The sequence below is a fragment of the Lonchura striata genome, chromosome 17 (assembly GCF_050655825.1).
Source record: "Lonchura striata isolate lonStrDom1 chromosome 17, ASM5065582v1, whole genome shotgun sequence".
Classification (NCBI taxonomy): domain Eukaryota; kingdom Metazoa; phylum Chordata; class Aves; order Passeriformes; family Estrildidae; genus Lonchura; species Lonchura striata.
Genome location: NC_140719.1, coordinates 4,284,517 through 4,308,489, shown reverse-complemented (window position 1 = coordinate 4,308,489; position 23,973 = coordinate 4,284,517). Strand labels below are relative to the sequence as shown.

General features: G+C 47.4%; 1 protein-coding gene across 4 annotated transcripts in view; it reads right to left on the bottom strand.

Moving 5' to 3' along the window:
• Positions 1–23,973, bottom strand: part of PAPPA (pappalysin 1) — a 180,975-nt gene that overhangs the window by 12,695 nt on the left and 144,307 nt on the right. For all 4 annotated transcript variants that reach the window (XM_021551415.4, XM_085594030.1, XM_085594031.1 and 1 more), the window contains exons 16-21: positions 22,309–22,519; positions 21,540–21,711; positions 18,016–18,163; positions 15,361–15,470; positions 8,828–8,899; positions 4,549–4,647 (exon numbers count right to left, since the gene is read on the bottom strand). In XM_021551415.4, coding sequence (XP_021407090.3) covers positions 4,549–4,647; positions 8,828–8,899; positions 15,361–15,470; positions 18,016–18,163; positions 21,540–21,711; positions 22,309–22,519 — 812 coding nt within the window. The remainder of the gene's footprint in view (positions 1–4,548; positions 4,648–8,827; positions 8,900–15,360; positions 15,471–18,015; positions 18,164–21,539; positions 21,712–22,308; positions 22,520–23,973) is intronic.

Below are 23,973 nucleotides of genomic sequence, written 5' to 3'. Positions count from 1 at the left end.
CAGCAACTTCAGTGTATTTAAATCTACAGGGATCAGACTGCAGGACCTTCAAACAGGTAAATCTGCAATCCCAGTCTGGAACAAAGTACGTAAGCAGAGCCTAAAGAAAGAATTTCTGATTTCTGTGAGGCCTTTCTAGACAGTCTTGTCTAGGGAAAACTTATAAAAGGGCAGGGGAAGAAAAGAAGTGGAGGAGACAGTTACTGGAGAGAAGATTTCCTGAAATGAATCAGAGGAAACAGCCAGAGCCTCTCTCAGCAATGCTGCACACCCCACAAGCTCCTCACCCGTGGCCAAGAGCCCAGAGACAGCCAGTTATGCCCAGGTTATTTATTTCCCTCACTCTGGCAGTGTCACGTATGCAATGTTTTAGAAAATAGCATCTTCTTTAATCTGCAGCAGGATACAAAGCAAGAAGCAGCTTCCTAGAGCAGCCAGGCAGAAGGGAGCTGGCAACCTGTGCTGGGTCAGGAGGGGAGGAAGATTAAAAGGAGATGGGATTTTGCTTTGTCCTTCACGGAAGACTTTATCCCCTCCAGATACACAACAGAAGCTTTCTCTCCCTTGGAGGTTGGCTGGCAATGGCCTTCCTGTCTCTCAAAGCTGCTCCTGGGTCATGAACAGGGCAAGCTGTGAGCAGCACGGCCCCATCCCCTGCCCCAGCAGCAGATCTGCCATCAGCCCCCTGCTCCCCACACAGCTTGCCCACGTCCCCGCTTCCTTGGGTGGCACTTGTCCCTGTGCCAGCCCTGGCTTCTCGCCCGCTGCAGGGCGACGCTCATCAATTAGCGCACAACAAATAATTAAGCTGATGAATGTCTCTTTTTTCCTGCTTTCTGACTGCACTTGCCTCAAATTTATGCCCAGATTATGACTGAATTTATTCGTTGCCACTTGCAGCATTCAAAAGAGGCCTTTAATGATTTCTTTTAAGCTCTCCAGCCTGATTGTGAACAGTGCAGGGCAAATACTCATTATTTCCTATCTAAGCAGCAGTGCTGATTAGTTGGTGCTTGGTCAGATAAGTCACACTGCTCCATTCCCCGCTCGCTGACGGAATCCACAAGGTCATTCCCTGCTAATGCTCAAATGCAGAGGGAAAACATGGGATAAGCATGGAAGTCCCTTGTGCATTTTCAGGGCAACAAAACAGGGGCGTGCAAAGTCTCACATTAAGTACGAGGGCTCGGATTTAAAGCAAACTTGGCTTGAAGCACTTTGCTTTCAGGCAGCCTGTTCACAGCACTGTGTGCAGCCCAAAGTGTGTTTGGGAGGGTAGTGGGACTGCAGTGAAACTTAAGTCTTGACAGTTTGTGGACACTAAAGATCTGAAGCCAGCTCTTACTCGACTGTTAACTCCTGAATCTTCACATGGTGCAATGTTAATCTTCAGCCCTTTCCCAAAATAATGTGTGGAGTTGCTATGTTCTCTTAAATGTGAACCATGTGTCACCTCAGCAATGGCTGCTGTGGGGAAAAGATGATAAATCTAAAGCTTTTAAAATGTCCTGTGACATTTTGGGAGAAAAACAGGTGTTGCATAAATGTTGGACATTTATGGGCAAACTTGCAGGGGCTTTAAAAGACTGACACATCTGCCACATAGTATGTAACCCTGAAAGAAAAGGAGCAAAGCAGTCTCTTTCATGTGTCTAACTCTCTCTACAACCGTATGAAAATACATCCTCATCTGGTATTGGAATTAACAGAGCTGGACTCGCCCCTCCCTATGTCTCCTCCAGGTTTTTGGCTTTTACACCCAATGTGTATTTTAAAACTGTGCCTTTTTAAGTAGGTGGCAAACTGTGCTGGAAGGATTTGGTATGCGGAGTATTTTTATTCAGCTCCTTTTTCTCTCACCTTTCATTGTTTTTCCCTTTGGAATATCTCCTGTAATGCTCCACTCATAAACCTCTTCAAAGGGAGGGCTGTATTTGAACAGCCTGGCCTCAAATCTGGTCGCAGTCAAAGGCCTCAGATGGGAAAATAACTGGGAGAGCCAAGCCCCACGGCCCCACGGCTGCTGCCACAGGTGTCGGCAGCCGCTTTGCAGGAGCGAGTTTCTCCTGCTGCCTCCTTGACTCTGACCCCACAGCCCTCCTGGATGGGTTATTATTCCCCCTTTTACCCTATAAATGTAATAAACTGGGACTTAGCATCTCGCTTTTAGTGTGGAAGATCCAAGGAGAAGGTGGTTTTCCTCACTTCTCCCAGGCGTCTCATTCAGCTCCGGGAATGTTGCTGGTGTTTTGGGAGAGGAGACTTTGGAAGCTGAATTCATGCCAGATATGTGATGGGCTCCATGGCTCAGCCCTCCACCTGTGTGATCTCCATGATGGGGGTTTCTAAACTGCCAGCTGGGGCAAGTCTAATTCCCCAGTCACAATGATCCAGCTCCCAGGGAAGTCTGTGAAAGCAGACTTATCTCCAAAAAGCTACAAAACCTCCCCTTCCATGGAGAAAATCCATCAGATGTGTGACCAGCTGCCCATCTCTGACCATTTGCCCTTTGCATCAAGCAGTTTTAGCACAGAAAACAGCAACCCACTGGGCTACAAAGTGCTTCCCCTCCTTGGGAGGTCACTTGGTTTCTGGGTGGCAGGGAAGCAGCAGATATTTTGAGCATGAGTCGCCTGGCTGGTAAGCGTTCACAACTCTGTGCAGATCCCACTTGGTCTCAACTCCCTGCCCAGCAATAAATTCTGCTCCCAAACGTTGATCCTACCCCTCCCCACCCCCCTCAATTCAGCTCTCACATCCCTCGTGTTTCAGTTGTGCCCTTAGCTCCTGTCTTGATGGGGCTGGTTTGGGTCGGTCCCCTCCCAGGCACCTCGCTTTTGTTCTTCTGACACTGTTTGGGATTTTTCATCGCCTGCTCTCCAGCCTGCAGGCAGTGAGATAAAGTTTCCCAGGCAGGCTGTTTTGGGAGGAGAAGACCTACACCATGCTGAGCTACCGGGCACTTCCAGCTCTGCCCTCCCGGCTGGTGGGAGGTCAGCAAGCAAGCTGTGCTGCTGTTGGGCTGCTCCTCCCAAGGAGGTGGAAAATCAGCCAGAGACAGGAATCTCTTCTTGGAGACAACTGATGAGCCACTGTCTGTCATCCTGCTCATCTCTTCAGTGGTTGTTTCACCAGGGAGCCCCTTCTGGGGTCTCCATGACCTACTTCACCGGTGGGAAAAAGAGGAGCACCCCTGCCTAGGCTTCCCTGCATGTGGCTCCCAGGACTTTTTTTCAAATAAAACACCACAATAGAAGGGAATGTTTGTCCAAAAAGAGCACAGCTAGGGAAACAACCTCTTGCCCTGCATTTTCTCCAGAGGAGAAATTAACTCCTTCCACTTACCAGGGCATGTCCATCTCCCCCATTGCTCCCAAATGGACCAGAGACAGCCCACAATCCTGAACCAAGGAAAATAAGTGACCAGACAAAGCTGGCTTCTCTGCAGAGAGGATCTCCTTCCTCAGCTGGGTAACGTGGATGGTGTCATATGTTGAGCCCAAGCTCCCTCAGGTTTTGTTATTTATTAATATGTATCAGATACTTAATGCAGCTGGATTTTTCATTCTGTTCTACACACAAATCTGGAAGATAAGGTAAAATATTCACCTGCCAGAGGATAAAATTTGCCTTATTTCTGGGGAGGAACCTAGTTCCAAATCCCTGCTGGTTAGAAGCCTATAAAATGTTGTACTGCTCCAAGCCACAAGCCCTATCACCCCAGTCACTGTCTCTAACAGTGCTCAGAAATGTGTGTTAAAGAAGCAGAAAAAGGAGGGATATGTGTGGAGGGAATCTTTCCCAGGCTCAAACAGCCAAGGATTCAAATATTCCTCAGCCAGAAACTGCATCCAGATCACAGTGTCTAAAAGCCACTGATGGAGCAAAGCTCCACAAATAGGCCTGTTCTTTTTTTGACTTCAAATATATTTTTGTTCTTAATAATACTCTGTGGCAATGCATTCTATTACTCAAACACACACTGTGCCAATAAGGATGTTCTTTTGTCTGTTTGGATCCTGCTTCCAGGAAATTACCACTTCACCCCCTCACTGTTGAGTGATAAAAACCAGTGGATTTTACTTTCCTAAGCATCATCCTTACCTTAAATAATGATTTTATAGATCTGTGTCACTAGCTTGTCTCTTTTTGCAAGGCTCTGCTCTACGTGGTCTCTATGCAAAAAATATTTGACATCTCCACCCAGCCCTGCTACCCTGCTCCACATTCTTCTCTGTCCACTCTAGGATGGGACAGTCAGCAGCAAGCCAGGCACATGTGGATACACATGGATCAAAGAACAGATCCACAACGATGCTTTCCTTGTGCTCTCTCCTATTTTCCTAGTGACTTCTAACCTTTCATTTACCCTTGGAGGATGAATGATAAATGAACCAGCAAGAACTCAGTGCCTATGGTGAGTTGATGCCTGGGCTGAAGGTCCTTCTGAGGACCTTTCTTCCTTTCTGGAGCAAAAATAATTTATTTCCAGGCACAAAGCAGCATTCAATAAGGAATTCCCATGAGAAGAGGAAGGGGCATCCCTACCTTTTTGGTCTTGACTGTTGAGGCACAGCAGTCCCCACCATCATAGTTGCAGAAGGCTCTGTTGTTGATGGAGTCACAGTAGTTGTCCCCCATGAAAGGCTGAAAAAGGAAAAAACCAGGAAAAGGCTGAGAGTGGGCACATGGATAAAATGAGCCCCTTCCTTTCTCACCACAGCGTGAGAAAGTCGTGGCTGGAGAAGAGAAGGTTGTGTAGGACTTCACAGCACCTTCCAGAGTCTGTAGGGGCTGCAGGGGGACTGTTCATCAGGAACTCTGGTGACAGGACAAGGGGAAATGGCACATTGAAAGAATGGAAATTTAGGTTAGATATCCAGAAGAAATCCCTCCATATGATGGGTGGGACCCTGGCACACAGAAGCTGTGAATGCCCCTGGATCCCTGGCAGTGCCCAAGGCCAGGTTGGACACTGGGGCTTGGAGCACCCTGGGACAGTGGAAAGTGTCCCTGCCATGGCAGGGGATTGGAAGTGGATGATCTTAAGGTCCATTCTAACCCAAACCATCCTATGATTCTATAATCTTGAAACCTGTAACAATATTTCAGAAGAAAACCACAAAAAATTAAAGGAACCATATAGTTTGTAACATACCAGCTGCCCTGAAAAGCAAGAGATAATTATTCCCCTTTCCCTTCAAAACAGACAGAAAAAAAAGGACAGTAGATGGAAGGGAAATGAGCCCTTGTTGCCTCTTCACATCCCACATAAGAGGATGCTTCAGGAATATTAATTTGACTAGGCCCAGAGACAGCATCCAGGCATCTAAAATTGTGGCACCTTTGATAATTTTAAGCTAACCTTCCTAAACTGTGTGGGATAAGAAGAAGGTTATGTATTGCAGCAAAATGGGCTTGCTTTTAATAGCTGAGCTTTTTGCCACAGTTCTGACTTCACAACACATGTCAGCAACGAGGGCATGAAACAAATCACCAAGAGGAATGGAAGAGGTCTGAGCTCAGCACAGGGACCATGTTCTCCTGTTTTCTGAACAGCAGTGACTGCATGGGACTTTGGCCATGGCATGTGATCTTCCTCCACTCCACAGCTCAGAGCTGGGATGATGGCAATTCTTCAGAGGGACATTGTGGAGAGCTGTTAAGTAAAATTCATAAATCACCTTGAAAAAGAAAATGTGGTCATTAGGCTGGGCAATGTGATCAACTAGTCCATGTGCTACACAGGGCCTGAATAATAACCACAATTCTGAAGGAAAGGCCTTCTGAAGTCTTTCATCGCATGTTGGAGCCCTCTTGGTTTGCAAGTACAGAAGTTTAGACTTCCCAACAGTAAAAAAGGTCCATACTGGGTGTGAAAATCCCAGGCAGCAATGAAAGCTCAGAAAAATGAATGATCAGCAGAGAGCACAGTCATATCTCTGTAATTCTCAATGCACAGGCTCATGAGGCCATTCCCATTTTATCTGCTCATTGAGAAAATCACTTATTTTGCACCGAGAAAAACACACCAGGGACTCTCCTGCAAGAAGACCTCATTGCAGAGCAGGCAGGGTGTCTTGGGGAGGTTTCCTGGGAGGATTTTTGCATCAATTGCAGACCCAGAGAGTCTCAGATGATGGATACCTGAAGAAGCAGCCATGAGAGCTCACCGTGCTCTCCCCAGAGCTCACCATGGCCACACTCATCAGAATTGAAATGAACTCAGTGGAGCGGGGCAAATGCACACTTTTACTGCTGATGTGCTGCAAATTTAAATATTTCTATCAGGTAGAGGAAACCCAGGCAATGATGGCAATACCTCAGACCACAGCAGGACTACCAGGAGGGGACAGACTCATTGAGTGTCACTTGTTTAATTACATGCAGATACTGCAAATATTGACAAGGAAATCAGAGTTACGGTGTGAGGCTCCTGTCCCTCTAAACTGTCTTAACTCCACGGATTTCCATAGATATTGATTTATTTATACAGGCAAAGACTTTGACTTGAAAGCCCCCTTCCAATTTAATTAATATTCCAAGAGTTAAAAGGGAATGATTTATAAATAGATGAAGAGATATTTTGAGGCAAACATAGTCATATTTAAAAATGTGAACTTTGCTCAACCTCACAGGAAATTCTGCAGGCTTCTCCATGTTTCTCTTGTGTTGCCTGGCTGTGCCTGCTTGATGAGAAATCTTGACTTTAAATTTCCATCCCTATGCCTGTACCCTACACCTATGAATGCTGGAAAATCCATAAAGAATCTGGTGGAAGAATTTTCTCTGGCACAGAGCAGACAAGCCAGTCCTTTGGAGGAGGAGAAGAATGGGACAAAAAGCATCTATTCTGATTTGGGACCTTGCTTGTAGGGTGAGCTCTCTGTTGCTCTTCATGCACGTTGTAGTGCTCTGATATTTTTGGAGGACTACACATGAAGTCCAGAGGGACTCGTTTGCTACTGAAACACCCAAGTTAGGTTCAGACAAGTACATGGCTGACTCATAAGCTTCTGTTCCTGCCACTAGGGAGCGACAAAAAATCACATTGCAGCAGCTGCAGGGGTTCCCACTACGATCACCAGGAGCCAAATAATGCCCCACTTACATCCTCCCGTTTGGGGAAGCCTCCCTAATGCTAAGGATGTTCCTACATTAGGGGTTGTATCAGCTTAATGGCCCAGCATTATTGACCTACTGGCTTATTAGTCTCTGTTTCCATAGTCATGGGAAGAAAAAACAAAAGGCTTGGTGAAGATGGCATTTCTTCTGAAATCTTAATGCCAAGCTCTGGCCCATCCGTGGATCCTAGAAGCATCACGCTCTGAAAATGATGCTGGAGGCCATTATCAATTGTCTGGGCAAAGCCTTCCCACATGATGGATTAGGATGCAGTGACACTGCTGAATGAATGCTGAAAAGAAGAAAGTTCCTGTTGATGCAGAGGGCTCTGGCAATTAGCAGAGATTGAAAGGAAGAAAATGCTGAGAAGAAGCAGGTCAGTAATAATGGCTTCTGGTAAATTATTACATCATTGCAAAGTTTGTCTCAGTAACAACTATCCTTAAACAGCAGGAGGATGGATATCCAGTGGTGCATCAGCACCTGAATGGCATTTTTTAATGGTGTCTGGATGTTATTTCAGCTCTCTTTGGAGAATGGGGGCACCCAGCCAGCCTGCATGAATGCGATGCGTGAGACAGCTTATGACATTCAGAGCACTGACAGCAGAATGCTTTTCATTTAGGGAACAGCTAGACAGAAACTATTACATTGTTGGAGAGTTATTACCCTCTTGGGCCCAACATTTGTACGGGAAGGAAACCTGTCTTTCACTTTAAGACAAATCACATCCCACAGCAGTGTGGTCTGGAGCTTTGTGTCATATTCAGGAATTCAGGCCCATGTTCTGACACTTTGGGCAAGTAACTTCAGAGTGCTTGGGTTACTAGGTGCTGAGAGCCTGGTCAGTGTGGCAGAAAGTCAAAGACACAGCTCTGCCACTGCCCATCGCCATCTCTGCCTCTCCCTGTGAGCCAGCTCATTCCCAAAATGGACATGGAGCTTCCCAACCTTCCAGAGGATTGACTCCTTCCTGTGACTCCTTCCTCAAGGGCTGGCATGATGGAAAACACATGAGTGCCATCACACACACAGAGGTGTTCCAGCCCTGTTTAACCACAGAAGCATCTTCAATCTTCTCAGACATTTAAAAAATTGCTGCTGGCAGAAAAAAACATCCTTCAAAATAATTACTTTTTCTCAAGTAACTTGCAAGACTTTAAAAGTCTATCACAGCTGAAATGTAACTGCATGTTTCTGATTATTCTTTTCTGGTTTAGACAGAGGTGGCCAGTGGAGGGAGGTGTGATTTGCTCCATATCCAGCTGTGCTGTCCACCCAGTGGTATCATCTCTGCATTTCCTAAACTTTCTCTGCCCACACCAATGCCCGAAGCTTGGCTGGCCTTGGAAAGAATTGTCCCTCAAATAAGTCAAGATCAAGGAAAAACAAGAGAAGGCTTTTACAACTTCCCAGAAACTCCCAGATTCTGGGAAATTCTTTTGGTCAACCAGTGTTTTTGAGCTGCTTGATCATTTAACTCCTGCGAGAGTCACCAACCATCATCTCTGGGAAAAACACCAATTTCCCTACTGAGTGTCAGGACCGATGCAGGCAATCAGTCTGTGTGATAGGGTGGTCAGGGCAAAATCCTGCTTTCCCCACTTGAAAACCAGAATTTACAGCCCACATGCCTGCAGTGATTGTTTCTGTAAGATTTAGGAGAGTCACCATGGACCACCTGAGCTAAAGCCAAACTCACCTCACAGCCTTTAACACAATGAATCAGGGAAGGGTGAGGGTACCACTTGAGTCCTGCTGTGCAGACAACACTCTGGAGGGAAGAAATAAAAAAAAAAAAAAGCAACAGGTTAAGACAAAGAAATCAGTGTACAGAAAGGCAGTGTGCTGGCTCCTATGGCTCTCCAGTACTTAACCAATGAAGTTCAGTTCCTAACACCTCTTGTGTTCTCAGGACCTGGCTGTCCTCCAGGTATTTACAAGAAGTGTTGGACTTGACACTTGCAATAACAGAGCATTTGAGATTAAAATAATATTTGAGGTTCTCCTAAAATGTCATGCCCAATATTTCACTCATGGTGGGGGAACGTGGCAGGGAAAGGCAAAGGCACAGGTCCACTTTTGCTCTTGGCTAGGGGGGAGGCATTCTAGGAATTAATTGAGGGATTTCTTTGGTGCTGCCAAGAATTGCTTTCTTTCACTGTCCATCATACCTTTGATTCTTGAAGGTGGAAGCAGCTAAAGATTGATTTTCAGACACATTTTAGCACCATCTTAAATGAAAGCACCTCCCACCACACACCAGACAGGACAGCACCCTTGGCTACATTTTATGAGCTGTATAATAATTTCTCTACCAACTCTGTCAAGAGAAAAACGTTGCACACTTACTTTTGGGCACAAATGTTGACCAGCCTCCTAGATAATGACACTTACAGGGGCACCTATATTTAAAGAGTGGATGAAAACTTTGGCTGGTCAGTGGAGATGGTGGCTCCACACCGTGGGTGTCCTGGAGATAGGACTACCATCCATCCAGCAAGACATTAGGCAGAATGTTCCTTTGGGGTTGTTGCCCATGGATGAAGCTCTACAGTGTCCAGATGAGCAAGATGAGCACACAGGCACTCACCTAAAGTGCGGGCCTGGGGTTGGATGGAGGCTGGGGAAGGAAGGGATTAACATTTGGGAAGACCCATCACACAAGCCATCCCTTCCCCTGTTCATCTCAGGGCTAATTTATTCCATCTGCAGGGGAACCCCAGCCTGTTTTTACAGTTTCTGTCATTTGAGGCTTACCTGGCGTGTGCTAGAAAAAAGGACTTTTATACTATCTGACTCGGGCTGTTTATCTTTCCGATGCTCTTGGATTTTCCACTATTAGTCAAGCCCAGCTTGCCCCACCTGCCTCACAACAGGGCCTGTCTGTGTGAGCAGAGAAGGGGCTGGGGAGGGGAGGATGTTGTTTATCCCTGGGAGGGAGGGAGGGATCGTGCAAGGTGCGGTGTCACGCATTCCCCGGTGCACTCCTGACAGACAGCTGGAGGTTTCCAGGCTGTTGCCTGCCACAAATGGTGAGGGTTTTTTCTCCCCCCACCCCCTTCTGTTTATTGCACTTCAGAGGGGAAAAAAAAAGGAAACTTTTCCAGGTTTGAAAATAAACAAGGCCAATCAACAGAGGGGGAGCGGGGAGAGTAAAGGAAGCAGTTCAAGAGCATTTGAACCCAAGAATTAGAACAAAGTGGAAAAACTCAGGAGTCTGTCTCCTGTACCCAAGGCCAGCAGACAATAAGTGGAAGAAGTGCACTTCCAAAGAGCACCTCACATTCCCCTGGTAAGAAGCATCAATATTTACAAAACCTCATGCTCTGTGTGAGTGTGTGAGCATGCAGAGTGAACAAAAGAAACCAAATAGCCCTGAACCAGGCTCTTCAGAAAGGAGCTTTCCACATGAGAGCAATCCCTCGCAGAGGAAGCCACTGACTGTTTTCCTGACCCTTCAAGAATTAAAACACCAGCACCTCCCTTAAAGGAATGGATGGGAGGTGAAGTCTCTGATGGTTCTCTGTGAGTGAGAACTCAAGGTCATCTTCAATCCCAAACACAGCCTTGGGCTGAGCCTCCTCCAGGGAATGGGAATGAGCCCATGCTCTCCACAGCATGGGAAAGTCAGGAGCCAGGTTAATCACTGGGTCAGTTGGAAATTCCCATTCCTCTGGAGTGGCACCTGCCAACAGCTTCCTACCAGTTAGTTTGTCCTCCCCTTGGATCATCCTTTGCTAGCAGAGACCACTAGAGCTGAATTCAATCGTGCTGACATTCCTGGGGCTGGAAGCAGAGGCAAGGGCTCTAGGCCATAGTCCTGACTCCTCTTTCTGGTTTTCCAAGCCCTCAGTTCCTACCCCCAGCCTGATTGTACCCTGCTGTGGTGTCTGCACTGGGAGAGAGGATGTGAGCAGAGGGAGAGCCTGGGTTAGAAAACCAAGAAATTGGGAATGATTTGGATTGTTGGGCATTGTTTCTGCCTCCTGCAATTCAAACAGGCATACAGGTGCCGCAGGGTGCTGCCTGGGGCACCTGACATAAACAAATGTAAAGAAAGCAAGCAAGGATGGGTAGAGGTGGTACATGAGGATGATCTGATGGAGCTGGCGTGCACAGACAGCTAGACTCAGAATGCCAACAAAGGATGGCATGGTGTATGGAAGCTCCACATCCCCCACATGCCAGGTGGTGCCTGGGCAATAAAGCCCATCTGGCCACGGCCCCTGGAGCCCTGTCCCTTGCCCGTGCTGCTCTGTGCCCCAGGCCCCCGAGGTGACATCTGCTGCCCTCCTGGCCCCAGCTCCCCTCGTGCACCAGCTCCTGCAGCACAGCTGTGCAGCCAGCTGTGCTGACTCGGGTCCTGTCCCCAGCCCAGAATGCCACCCTGCCACATCTGCGGTGGGAGGCTGGCATTCTGCTGTTCTCCCACAGTAGGTGACAAAGAGCCAAAAAGCAAATCAAGCTGTCATTTTCTCCTTGTGAAGGAAGACCCAGTGCCTCCAGTGCCAGTGTTTCTCTCCTGTGGTGGGACTAACACAATGATGTCAACCCTTTGTGGCTGCAGAGGGGATCAGGTTTCCCCCAGAGAGGCGGGTGGAGAGCTTTCCTCCACCTTAGATGGGTCAAGTGTCCCTCCAGGCTGGAGCCCAGGGACTGGCATCTCCTGCTCTCAGCTAACTCACTCACAGGACAATTAACTGTGGGCATTATGAGTGAGGGGATGAGCCACTGCTGCCAGGAAAGAGGACTTGGGGGCTGCCTCCTCCTGTAGCTACAGATGGAATGGGATCTCCTGCCTTCCCAGGAGTGGAGCTGCTGCATCACAGTAGGTCGCATCACTGTACATGACTCAGTTTCCCTGCTGCAAAATGAGCCCGAAACTCTCCAAAACCAAAAAAACAAAACAAAAAAACACCATAAACCACTCCCCTCTGAAAAATAATAAAAAAAATCATCCCAAAACAAACCAGCCAAACAAACAAACAAAAAACCAAAAAAGCCCCCACAAACAAACAAAAAACCTGAGAAGGGAAGTGCAAAGCTTAAGTGATTATGGGAATATTTAAGGAGCATTCCCATTAATGAGTTCTGGACATTTTTAATCCCAGGGCTTGCAGTCTGCATGGGAAGAGGGGCCATGGTCACGCTCAGCCCAGCAGAGCTGGGACATGCAGACCCTTTGAAGGCTCTCCCAGGCATGTACATGCCTGCACACTACTTAGCCTGTCCCTACTCAGCACTAAGGCAAGAACCCAAGTTCAGACAACCTAAGAAATGAGGTGTCTGCTCTGTTTCTCTGCAGTCAATGGGAAAGAGCTGTCAAGCTGTCTCTTGGAGATATTTCCCTTTTTTCTCCCCACTGCCTGCACAGTCAGTCTTGGCAGCTCTATCCATCGGTGTCTTCAGCAGCTCTGTGTGCCACACACAGTGAAGGGAAAATCGTGGGGACAGCACTGGCTGCTCTGAACACATCCCACAGCAGAACAGAGGCACAGAAGATTTCAGGTGGTTTTTTTTTTTTTTTTCCTTGCTGAAAGTACTGATTTGGAAGACACTGCCAGCTTAAACTGATTTCAGCAAACTGTTTCAGACCCAACAAAGCAAGTCAACCTAAACCAATTCAGAAAAACACAGAAATATTTAGACATTTTGTGAAATGAAATATCTGTTGTTGTTTATTGTTTGAGAGGACATTTAATTTCTAAGACTTTGCTATGTTTTTGTTTTTTCTTTCGTTTTCACTAAACAAAAAGTTTACAAAATCTCCTTGGAAATGAAATGCTACGTTATGTTCAAACCAACATGTTTTTTCTTCCAATTTTTTGGTTCACCAAAAATCGCAATAACAAAAGGGTCCCTTTGATTAGGGATTTTATTTTTTTTTCATTTTAAGAGAACTTTGAGTGAACCGAAAAATCAAATGATTTGCACAGCTCTCCTCTAAACAGCCCTCAGAGAAGGGATAGTTCCTTCTTTTCATTTTGCTTCCATAACAGATGTTGCTTGAGCTGCTACAGACAAATTATTTATTTTTTCTTGTCAGCTCTCTCTGTGTTTTCTCTGTCCCCATCCCCTCAAAGGTAAGCACCACAGATCAGTCCTGCCTTTATCTTCCTCCCATCCTGCCCTCATTTGTACTTTACTTGTGCCTGAAATTAAAGCAACAAAAAGTGTTTCCTTTGCGTCATTCAAGTGCTCTGAGATGCACAAAGACTCGCCGTGTAAATGCAACCAGCTGCTCCCTGTGCTCATGTGGCACAACAGCAGAGCTGTCACTGGCCATAAACAGAGACACGGGTTATTAATGATATATAACACATTGCCATGGGGACCTTCCCCCAAGGCATCCCAGTCCCATCTCTCCAGGATGTCCTCGCTCCCACCAGAAGCAGCGTTTCTCCTGGTGGCTCCCCAGGAGGTGATGCTCCCCATGGGTGACATCCCATTATCTGCAGAGTTGGATAAGATAGATGTTTTACAGCTTTACCAAATTTTTTAATTAAGGATTTTTTTTAGTCCCTTCCGACATGTCGTCCCTCCCAACACAAGTTCTCCAGCCCAAATCTCACCCTCTAGTTACAAAGCATTTGTGGCGTGGAACTTGCATCTGCTCAGGGCCTAAAGCTCTTGCAAGATCTTCACCATTGGGGGAAAAAAGGGCTTATTTACTGCTGTGCTCTTGGAAACCATGGCTTCTCCTCCATCCCTCACTCCCCTTGTCTCCCCCTTTACTACTCTGTGTTTTCCCTGCTGCCTAATGAGCCCTCCAGAGACCTGCAGGTATAAAACTCGTTACAGCTCCCTCCACGTACCCGCATCAATAAGTGAAGGAGTGCAGAGAGAACAGGAGGGAAGCTGTCACTTTATTTCCCCATGAATTACAAACCACTTTAAAGTCTGGCACTCAGGAAAGGGCCAGTGAGAAATTGCCCCTCATAGAGAGATAGGGGTTTTCTTTATGTTTTATGCCAGAGACTTGGCAAAGCCTTGGCTTAAGGCAGTCACAGAACCTCAGCGTCTGGAGCAAATGGGAAGCTGGGAAGGACATTAGGAGCTTGTCATATTCTCTGGACTTAGGTTTCCCACTCCTTTCCCAGATTTATTCTCTTGCTCTGTGTGAAACAGTGAAGTTCAAAGTTGTGGAGAGTTCTGGAGCCACTTGCTACCCACAGCCAAGGCCAGATTTCAAAAGCCCCAAACCCTGGGCTTACATTTAGGCATGTAGAGAAGCAAATAGACTGTCAGAGCTGCTCAGGACATGCTGGGGCTGTGTTGGCTGCTTGTTCTACTCCTTAATGGAGTTCAGGTGTGTAAAACAGACTCCTGCAAAGCCAGGACCAAGTATGTGAAAGCCAGAGGTGTTGCTCAAGCACCATCAGTAACTTGCACCCTGGTGACCCCTGATGTGCCACCGTCTTCCACCACGTGCTCAAACGTGTCCAGTTAGACTTCCACACCTGCAGAAATACCATAAACCCACAAACACTTGGTTTGTTTGTAGGAACGTGAGGGTTTCCAGGAAGAGTTAGGTGAGTATATCTCTCACTGACACCCAAGTGTGGGCATGACATCCAGCAGCTGTTTGCTGCCAGCAGGGCTGAGTGTGTGCGTGCAAGGCACTGCAGGTGGGTGTGCACGTCCCCATCAGGGCACGCTGCCACTGGTGTGTGCTGGAGGACGCTCAGGACGGGGAGCTGTGAGCAGCTAATGCTGGCACTGCGTTTGCAGCAGGCAGGAGGGAGAAGTGGTGACCTCTGGAAGGGGCTGTGCTGAGCAGGCAGCTCTCACATGCGGGCAGAGGAGCGGGGGGAGCGCTCAGCCAACCCTGCAGGGTCGGGAAATGAAAATCCCTCTGTATCAGCTTCTTTTGTCATCCAGAAGTGGCACAGAAAAATCCAGCCCTGCCACCCAAAGAATGCAAAATACAGAACAGGAGGAAGAAAATAAAACCTGGCCAGTGCCCTTTCTCTGGCTGTCCATCACATCTTCCTGTGGCATGGATCCCATTTCCAGATCAAACCCCACTGATGGGAGGCCTCTACCTTGAACTGACTTTCACTTGGTAAACACAGAGAAAAAGCCACTTGGAGAGAAAGCCACTATATTACTGGAACAGACATGAGAAAAATCAAGAATTCTTTCCTAAATGTTTCCACAGGTAACAATGACCACTCAGTGCTCATAAACATGCAGTAAAGGATGTGGTTCATGCAGTCACCAGGCACTGACCTTCACTCTCTGAGGGTTCATCCAGTGCTGGATGTCTTGCACGGTCTCGTTCACGCGCAGGAGGATGGGCTCATGACTGTGATCCAGACAGGAGGTGGTACACTCTGTGCCTGCTCAAAACACAAAGGGGATAAAACTAAAGGATAAAGCAGGCGGCTTCTGACCCTTCCAGCATCCTTCCAGCTGAAGGACAGGATTACAGCTCATTTTTCCTAAATTGCAATTAGCAGTCAAGCATAACTATCACATATCTCCTAGGCACACGTGAAGTGCTGAGTACAGCCCTGTAGTAAGCAGGAGAGCGTGGGGGTGGCAGGTATTCCAGGGCCTTTTTGAACAAGCTGCAAATCTAGGTATTTCTCTGGCTATTAACTCCAAGAAAGGAGTCAGGTTTTGCACTTTCAGATCATCAAGACAATGTGAAGGTTTTACCATTTCAACTGCTCTTTCAAGCAGGGAGAGCCTGTCAAACTCATCTCACCTATGACATGGAAGAAACCTATTGTTTGATCTGTCAGATTTACAAACATCCAATAATAATCTTCCAAAGGGTGACCAAGCCTAATGATATTGGGGACCAGCTATCACCCAAGTCCCACAGTCAATAAGAAGTATGCAGAAAGGTAATGATGGCTTTGTTCACACATAAACCTGCTTTTTCTCTGATTAACTGTCATGCCCAGTGGGAATCCTGTCCTTTCTTTATTAAAACATGCTGTGATACTCTGCAGCAATATCCCAGAGCCCTGTGGTGACACAACCATAAGCCCTTGTGTGTTGGACCATTACCATTTCCCCCCTGGAAAATCACTCTTGAATGGCACAGCTGCTGCAAACATGTCATTAGGATTTCTGCACTCCAATCAGCGCTGGGGGAGGAATTAATCTCTGCACTGGTTTGGAGAGTTGAACCTTTGGCTCAACACACGCCTCAGCCTGGAAGGGCAGATTAGGTGTCTGAGGAATTACTGAAGGTGTGTGGGATTCATAGTGACCACGACTGGTTGCTATTATTTTTCCCACCTGCTTCTGCCTTCTCACATTCTCCACTTGGAGGAGTCAGTGGGAGCAGCCAGACCTAGGCTGGAAAGATGGGGAGTGCTTGAGGTTTGTTTTGCTTTCCCAGGACACCTGGAAGAGGCTCCAAGGACCTACTGGATGAGACCTATTGTCACCACCCCCAGAGTGAATGACTGCCTCCTCTCCATGAGCATGGTGGGCACTTTTTCAAAAGGACATTGATCACACTTTCAAAAATGCAAAGACGAGAGGAAAACCCCAACATCCGATCCCAAAAGTTGGTGCTGAGTGAGCCTAAAAAGTGTGTGGTATGTCTCCATCTGCTGAGGATGAGAGCCAGTGGCCACTGTGCCCTTTCTGGGCTCTAAATCCCTTTCCAGAGAGAGCCACACTCTTGTGGGGGGCCTGCCCCATGCGTCCCTCACCTCCATGATGCTGTGTGGTCCCATCCTGGGGTCAGGTCCCTGGGATTGACACCTGCCAACAGTCACTGCGACAGGAGCCGGTGCTGGCAGGCACCCAGCACTGAGATGATCCCCCCCAAATCAGGAACTGGGGTTTCTCTCCTTGCAAAAACCTGTCTGGCCCTGGAGGTAACCTCGTCTCAAGGGTAAAACGCCTCTCCACATTAAGAGTCGCTGCAGCCTCCTCGCCGCTCGCTCTCCCGTGCTCCACCACGCTCGTGGAGAGGAGCGGGTCGGAATTGTTTTGATATATGATCTGTAATTGGCATCATTACAGAGCGGTGATCTCATCCAGGTCGTGTTCCCCTCCCCGGGGAGGGAACACAAGGAGACTCGCAGTCCTCCGCGTGGCTGCGATATAATGAGGGAGCCGCGCAAGGAGGAAATTTCTCCAAGTTCAAAGGGACAGGAGGTGGCAGGAGGGGGATGGCAGGGGCTGGGAGGGGGGCTGCAGGAAGGGGCCTCGCAAACCTGTGTGGGCTGCAGGCAGTGCAGCTCCTGTTGCAGCCCTTACAGCAGGGAGACCCCCAAAATGGGGGCTGAAAGTACAATATAGTGTGTACAGCTCTGCGTGTCTGTCCCTCCCTGTGCCTGGGTGACACAAAACCAAGCTGAGCACAGAGGTCATCACCCCTTGCACAGGGAACAGGTACCCCAGAAAGAAGAAGGAAACAGACCCTTTAAAACAGCTCCTAAACAACTGTCATACCAAAGGGAGTGCTCAGCTGGTCTCATACTGTTTCTGGGGAGACCTGAATTACCCCAGTGCTGCATTCTCCTGTCACCTCCCCGCCTTTCAGCTTCTGGAGCGGGGGTTTGTGCACATGGCTGAAGTAGTGGGGCATTATGAAAGATTAAGAGCAAAAGCAGGTACAATCCCTCCCTGGCACAGTCTGGCATGCTGCTGCCCCTGAAAACCAACTGGCCAAGAAGGCACACCATGAAACTGGAAGCCCTGCAAGGAGCCTGCAGTCAGAGCATGTTACATGATGCCTGGCCTCTCAGAGCTTCACGTTTCCTCAAAGCATTTCCCTGAAAAGCCTCCCATAGCAGGTTCTCACTCGGGCAAACAGGTTATTTGAAGGACTCCTTCCTCCTCCCTGACATTCCCACCCTCTTCCTGGTCTCCGGCTGCCTGCTCCCATCTGGACACAGGGGTTGGGGTCCTCACCTATGCCGTAGCCTCCAGTGCACTGCAGCTTCAGGTGGCTGTTGAGCTGGGTAGGCAGAGCACACTGTCCCTGCATCTCCCTGCACAGGTGGAAGGACCCGCTCCAGGTGCCATCCTTCCGGCAGTGGATCACGTTGCTCCCACGGCCCTGGGAATGAGGGAAGGAGATAACGAGGATTGACAAAAAAAAAAAAAAAAAAAAGCAAGGAGAGGCTGAGAGGTGAGGAGTGAGCAGAGCTGTGCTGTTGGAGCAAAGTTCTGTTGGAGCTGCAAAAGCCCCTGGTTGGGACTGCCAGCCCTGGAGGGGCAAGAAGGAGTTTTATTCCAAAGAATAAAGGAAAGGAAACCTACGGTGTTCACATATACACACAGAAAAATACCCACATCTCTTCTGTGCAATTCAAGGTCTTTACAAGCCCCTTGCATGATCTACACCTTAGAACAGCCCCACTCCTGTTGCAAAAAAGGTGCCTTCACCCCATTTGCCTTCCTCCTTGTTACAGAGAGGCTGGTGTCGAATGCAGACAACCTTTTTCCTCTTCACATTTTCTAACCAGTTACATCATCTCTCTTGAAAAAAAAGAATCCCCAATGGCCATCTGAAGGAGGAAGGGAGAGTGGGACAAGAGTTTAGCAGGGCAGAACGTGCTCTTTAGAGCTTGGCTGCCTTGAGTGACAGCAGGCGAAGGGGCTGAGACAGACACGCACAGAGGCAGGTGGGAAAGATGAAAAAATCCTCTGGTGTGGAATGGGCAAGGAATAGAATATGACATTTCTCTTATAGAAGAGATTCTTCATATGATACTGAAGAATGAATACCAAAGTCCGAGGGGAAATATCATGCCCTTTAAAAACAACAAAGGAGTGCACAGGCAATCTTTTGTCAGATCTATCCACACGGCATAGGGGATTTCTGTGCAAACAAGCTGTTCTGTGGGATCTGCGAGCCCAACTGCCATGGGGCAATGTGGGACATTTGACAGGAGGATGTCTGGTGTGGTTGGGCTCCAAAACTCCTGTGGGGGCCTTACTGGGTGGGAGAATGATGAAGGATATCTGCTTCTTCTCACCCATTTTTCATGCCAGACACATTGCCTGCAATCTACCCACCCTGCTCTTGGACACTGTGCTGGATATCTTTGGGGATTCCTTAATGTCCTGTGCATGCTGGGATCCCTGCAGGATTTTTTGGAGGAGCTCTGCCCCACAACTCACACCCACTGTTGCACAGGGACCTGCACAAGCTCCTGGTACTGGCATGGAAGAGGGCTCAGCCTTCAGTGGTAGTCTTGTCCTTAATATCCTAATGCTTCCCTTTTTTTTGCTCAGCTTTGTTAATAAACACAGTGTTTAGTGAGATGCAAAGTGGTATTAGCAGCAGACTATGGTGTGGGACCTGCTTCCCCTTCTCTAGACATCTGGCCATTGCCAGAAGTAATAAGGAAATCATATGAAGGGGATAATGGAGCAGATGGACTCAGGGTGATACCCTGCTTGGTGATTCTCACCTAAGGGCCAGTTTGGCAGAGATTGATTAATTTAGATCTGACTGTTGATATGATTTGTGTACAATATGCAGAAATGGAAGACCCTTGCTCTGGTGCCAGGGGAGGTACCTGCTTAAATGACCATTACATTCCTGGTGATTAAGAGATGCTGTATGTGCAGCCAAGTAATGGTCTTCCAGCATGGTGACAAAGTCAGGAATAAATTGCTAAATTATAATTGAGCACCATTTGCTGCTTTTGCAAGTATGGTGTATTTCCTTTGCAATTTCCCTGCCAGGTTTCAAACGTGATTCTCAAAGATGAGCCATGAAACCTGATTTATGTTCCTGGAGCTGACTGTGCTTGAGGGTACTCTTGTATAGTTTCAGCAACATACTCAGACATCCCAGGATATCTATTGCTATAGTAACATACTGTCCATCATTCCCTGACCTGCAAAATCTCTTGTGAAAACCCCTGCTGGGTTTCTTGCTTGGATGCAACGTGTATTATCACCTTATATAGCTGAGAGAGACTTAGTGGGGTTAAATCCTTAAATAATTAACACCTCTCAAGTGGTTCTGGCTTGTGCCAGGAGTCCTCGCTCTTCTTCTGTAGCCTATTTTCTGGGATATCTGAAAATACTTTTCACTGTCTATTTTACTGATATCTGTAAATACCTTTCTCAAGATTTTATCTGCTCCTTTGCCCAAGGTGCTTTCGCAGCTGAGCAGTCACTCCTCTCCCTCCCAGTGAATAGACAGAGTTGTACCTCTCTCTTTCCAAAGCTTACTTCATTACTGCTGTAAGCCTGACTCCACTGCTTGCTCCCCTTCTTTTTCACCTCATTTAGAAGCAAACACAAGCCCATTCCACCAGCTGCCATTGCCCTGGATGTCTCAGTTTCCTCACACTGGCAGTGCTGGAACATGGCACAAGCCATGCTGCCCCTCTGAGCAAGTGGTGGATGCACAAAGCCACAGCTACTGTGTCCCAGAGCTTCCTTCCCCTCTGCACCCATGCCATGCCTGCAACTTCTTATTTCACACTGCTCATAACCTCACTCCAAGTCTTAAACAAGGAAAACTTTTCCAGGTGCCCTGATGTGAAACACTAGGCAGGCCAGAGGACAGGGAACAGTGGCTTTTAACATGTGGACCAGGTACCAGAGGTGTCTTTCACATAGCTGCCCCTAGAGCAGGGTTGGTACCTTTTTAAAGCTACCTCAGATTCTGATGTCATGATCTGATGATCTGAATTCTGATGATATGAAACAGCCCCTGTTGGAGCACACCCTGCTCCAAGCAGTGCCTGTAGTTGCTGAAGCTTTCACATCCCCAGTTTCTCTTCCCAAGCAGAGGGAGCAGCAGCAGCACTTCTGGGAGGAGTTACTTATCTCACAAACTATAATTACCTCTGGTGAGGAAAACTAGGCATTTCAAATAAGGTAGTAAAGGCCAGACCTTCTCATATCAGTGAACACAGCTCCCAGGAAGCCAAAGGCAACATGCTGATTTGTGCCAGATGAGGATCTGACCTCTGGTGCCAAATGACACCTTCACAGCCAGGAAAAATATGGAAGTTTAGAGATAATTCACCTGAATAATTATAATACCTATGGTGCTAAATTTTCACATGACACACAGACATACAATGCTAAGAACTAGAGAGAAAAGCGAGGTAAAACAGAAGGAATAAATGGGACAAGTGTAGATAACTCACATTCTACTTACTTTCATTTGTTGCTCCTTATTTTCTAGCCAGATCATAAAGACACTGTGTCAGATTTTTCTGCCACTTACTGTCCAGAAACAGTAAGTCAGTCACTTCTAATCCTCTACAGGTAGTAGTTAATACTGTTATTACTGTCATAAAAATAATATTTCCAGGCTCTTTAAATATGTTTTTCCCTTCTGCATTTCCCTGGTTTTGGAAGAGCTCAATGTCCCTCGGCCTCTCCAAGATCAGTGTCATTAGGAATGATATGAAAAAGCCAGACTTGTATGGGCTGAGGTGATCTGGGAAAGGGAGACTCACCGACTGACTGTCATCATCCTCGCACTTGATTCGGCACTCGCTGTTGAACTGGAAGCCGTTGGAGCACTGGTAGAGCCCGTGGAACTTGGAAGGAGGAGGGTCACAGGTGACAGGCACGCAGGCGCCTGGCAGCCACGTGCCATCCTGCGTGCACTGGATCTTAAAGGCTCGCCTTTTTGTGCAGAAAAAAAAGCAACATTTAGTGAGTGGCTGAGTCAGCCGGGAGCCTCTAAAGCCTCTGAGCTCTGCTAGCAGGTTGCAGGAGATGGGTGTGCTAGAGCTTTTAACACTTGGGGAACAAGTTGTGAATCCGCGTCATGAGGGCTCTGAGCAAAAATAACGATTATTTGCAAAACTAACATTGAGCTGCCCAGCCTAAACTCCTCTTTTGGCCTTGGACACATCTCCCAAGAATTCAGCTTCCCAGGCTTGTGGGCTGTGGTTGGTTTGAAGTGGGTTTGTGCAGAGTCAGAAGTATACGACAGCACTAACCCTTTTCTGCAGGGTTTCAAAGGGGACTCCCCAGGCTGCATATCAAAGGGGTATTTCTAAGGTAAAGTCTGTTTTTTGAGCGCTGGTCAGGATTTTTGAAGAAGCCTAAGTGAGCTGGGTGCCTAAACTGACACTGTACAGCTATCTGCCTGAAGGAATTGCTCTGTGCTATTCCCTACAGCACACGGAGCCTGTGACAAACAACCCCTTCCCAAAATCATTGTAACTCATGGCTTTCTGAACCAGGCTGATGGCATAGCTTTAGTCTTTCACATACTTTCTTGATTTTCTGGAGGATCCAGGGACGTGGTAACCTGGTTTGCATTTGTACTTGCAGAACGAGCCCACTTTGTGCTTGTCTTCTCGGCAGCGCGAGGTCTGGAGATCGGCGTTGGGGACGATGGAGGGTGCTCGACACATCAGCTCACACAGGGCCTCAGGAAAGGACCACAGCCCATCCTCCATGCAGGTCAAGTTGCTGTTGTTTCCTGAGAAGAACAGTGAGCAAAGTTAACAATGTTCAGCAGGACTATTTTCTTTTGAAATGTTGTTACACCCATAAGATATCAAAAGCCCCTTCAGCCGATTTGACAATTCCAACTGCATTGAACATTCATATGTCCTGTGTGTTCTCTCGCTCTAGATGATGTCATTAAATCATTAAGAACTCTGCTTTCAGGTGACAGGCAGGCAGTGCTTATTTCAGGAAATGCTATAGCATAGGGGAAGCTACACGGGCTTTGTCATCTTTTGTATTTCTCTTCCTTATTTTGTTCCTCTCTGAAAGGAAGCTTGTTTCATACACTAACCCCCTCCTCTCCAAAGCCATGGCTTCAACAGAGGGTTTGGTGCCATCACATTCTTCATTCTGCTTCTGTGTTATATCTTTTCCCTGAATCTGTCCCTTTTATTTCAATTTGGAACCTTTTGGAGCAGCATCTGTTAGTATTAGAGTCACTACTCCAACACAATGAGGAGCCATTCTCAGCTGGGGACTCTCAGTCCTTGGGGACTACTGTGATAAATATGATTCATAATACTCATTAGAGACTCATTTTCCTCAGGAAGCTTTCTTGGCCAACACCTCAAAGGTAAAAGGTACAATAGATCTATTTGCCTCTGCTATGACCTACTTGATTTCAGAAGGTTAAGCTAAAAGTAGCCCAGTCTCAGCGTATTTTACATTCTTTGTTATTTTATACCATATGTTGAAAAGGAATAAGCTTTTCCTAAGAAAAGTGGTGCATAGCACAGCTATGAGCCACAAACCCTTCAAAAATCCCTAATATTCCATTGAAATCCCTGAGCATTGCTGCAGGAACCCTTCTCAACCCACAATGCATATTTTCAACAGGGAGCCAACTTCGGAGTTATCCGAAATAATACTGACAAACTGCTAACCCCGGAGCAATGCCATCTCTCTCTGAGGGGAGGAAGAGAACCAGGGCATGAGGCTGGAATTCAAAGAAGAAGAAGAAAACAAAAGGCTCTGGAGGGCTCAGGAAGGTATGTGGAGGAGCCCTCGTGCCCTGCCCTCAAAGATAAGAGAAGCCACATTAAATCAGCCCCGGATTTCTCTCTCCCCTCCCCAACTGCAGATGATTGCAGAGGTATTTTGTGCAGAAGGGAGCTCTTTTCTGGAGCACCAGCATGTTCCTCTGCTCTGACTCATGCAGCAGCTCCCAGCCCAGCCGTGGTGATATCATACTTGCCACTGCAAAGCGATAAGCTGTGACATTACCAACAGTGGCTGTCATGACGTCAGTGATTGAATTAGGCATGAGTCATTCCAACACTGTTCTCCAGAAGCTCAGTGGCAACATTTATTAGTCATCAGTGATGGCTCTACACCAAACGGTGCCTTTACCTCACAGCTCAGTGTTTCTGGACCAAAGTGAAGTGATGCTACACCAGAGCTGCAGCCCCTGATCTGCAATTGGTT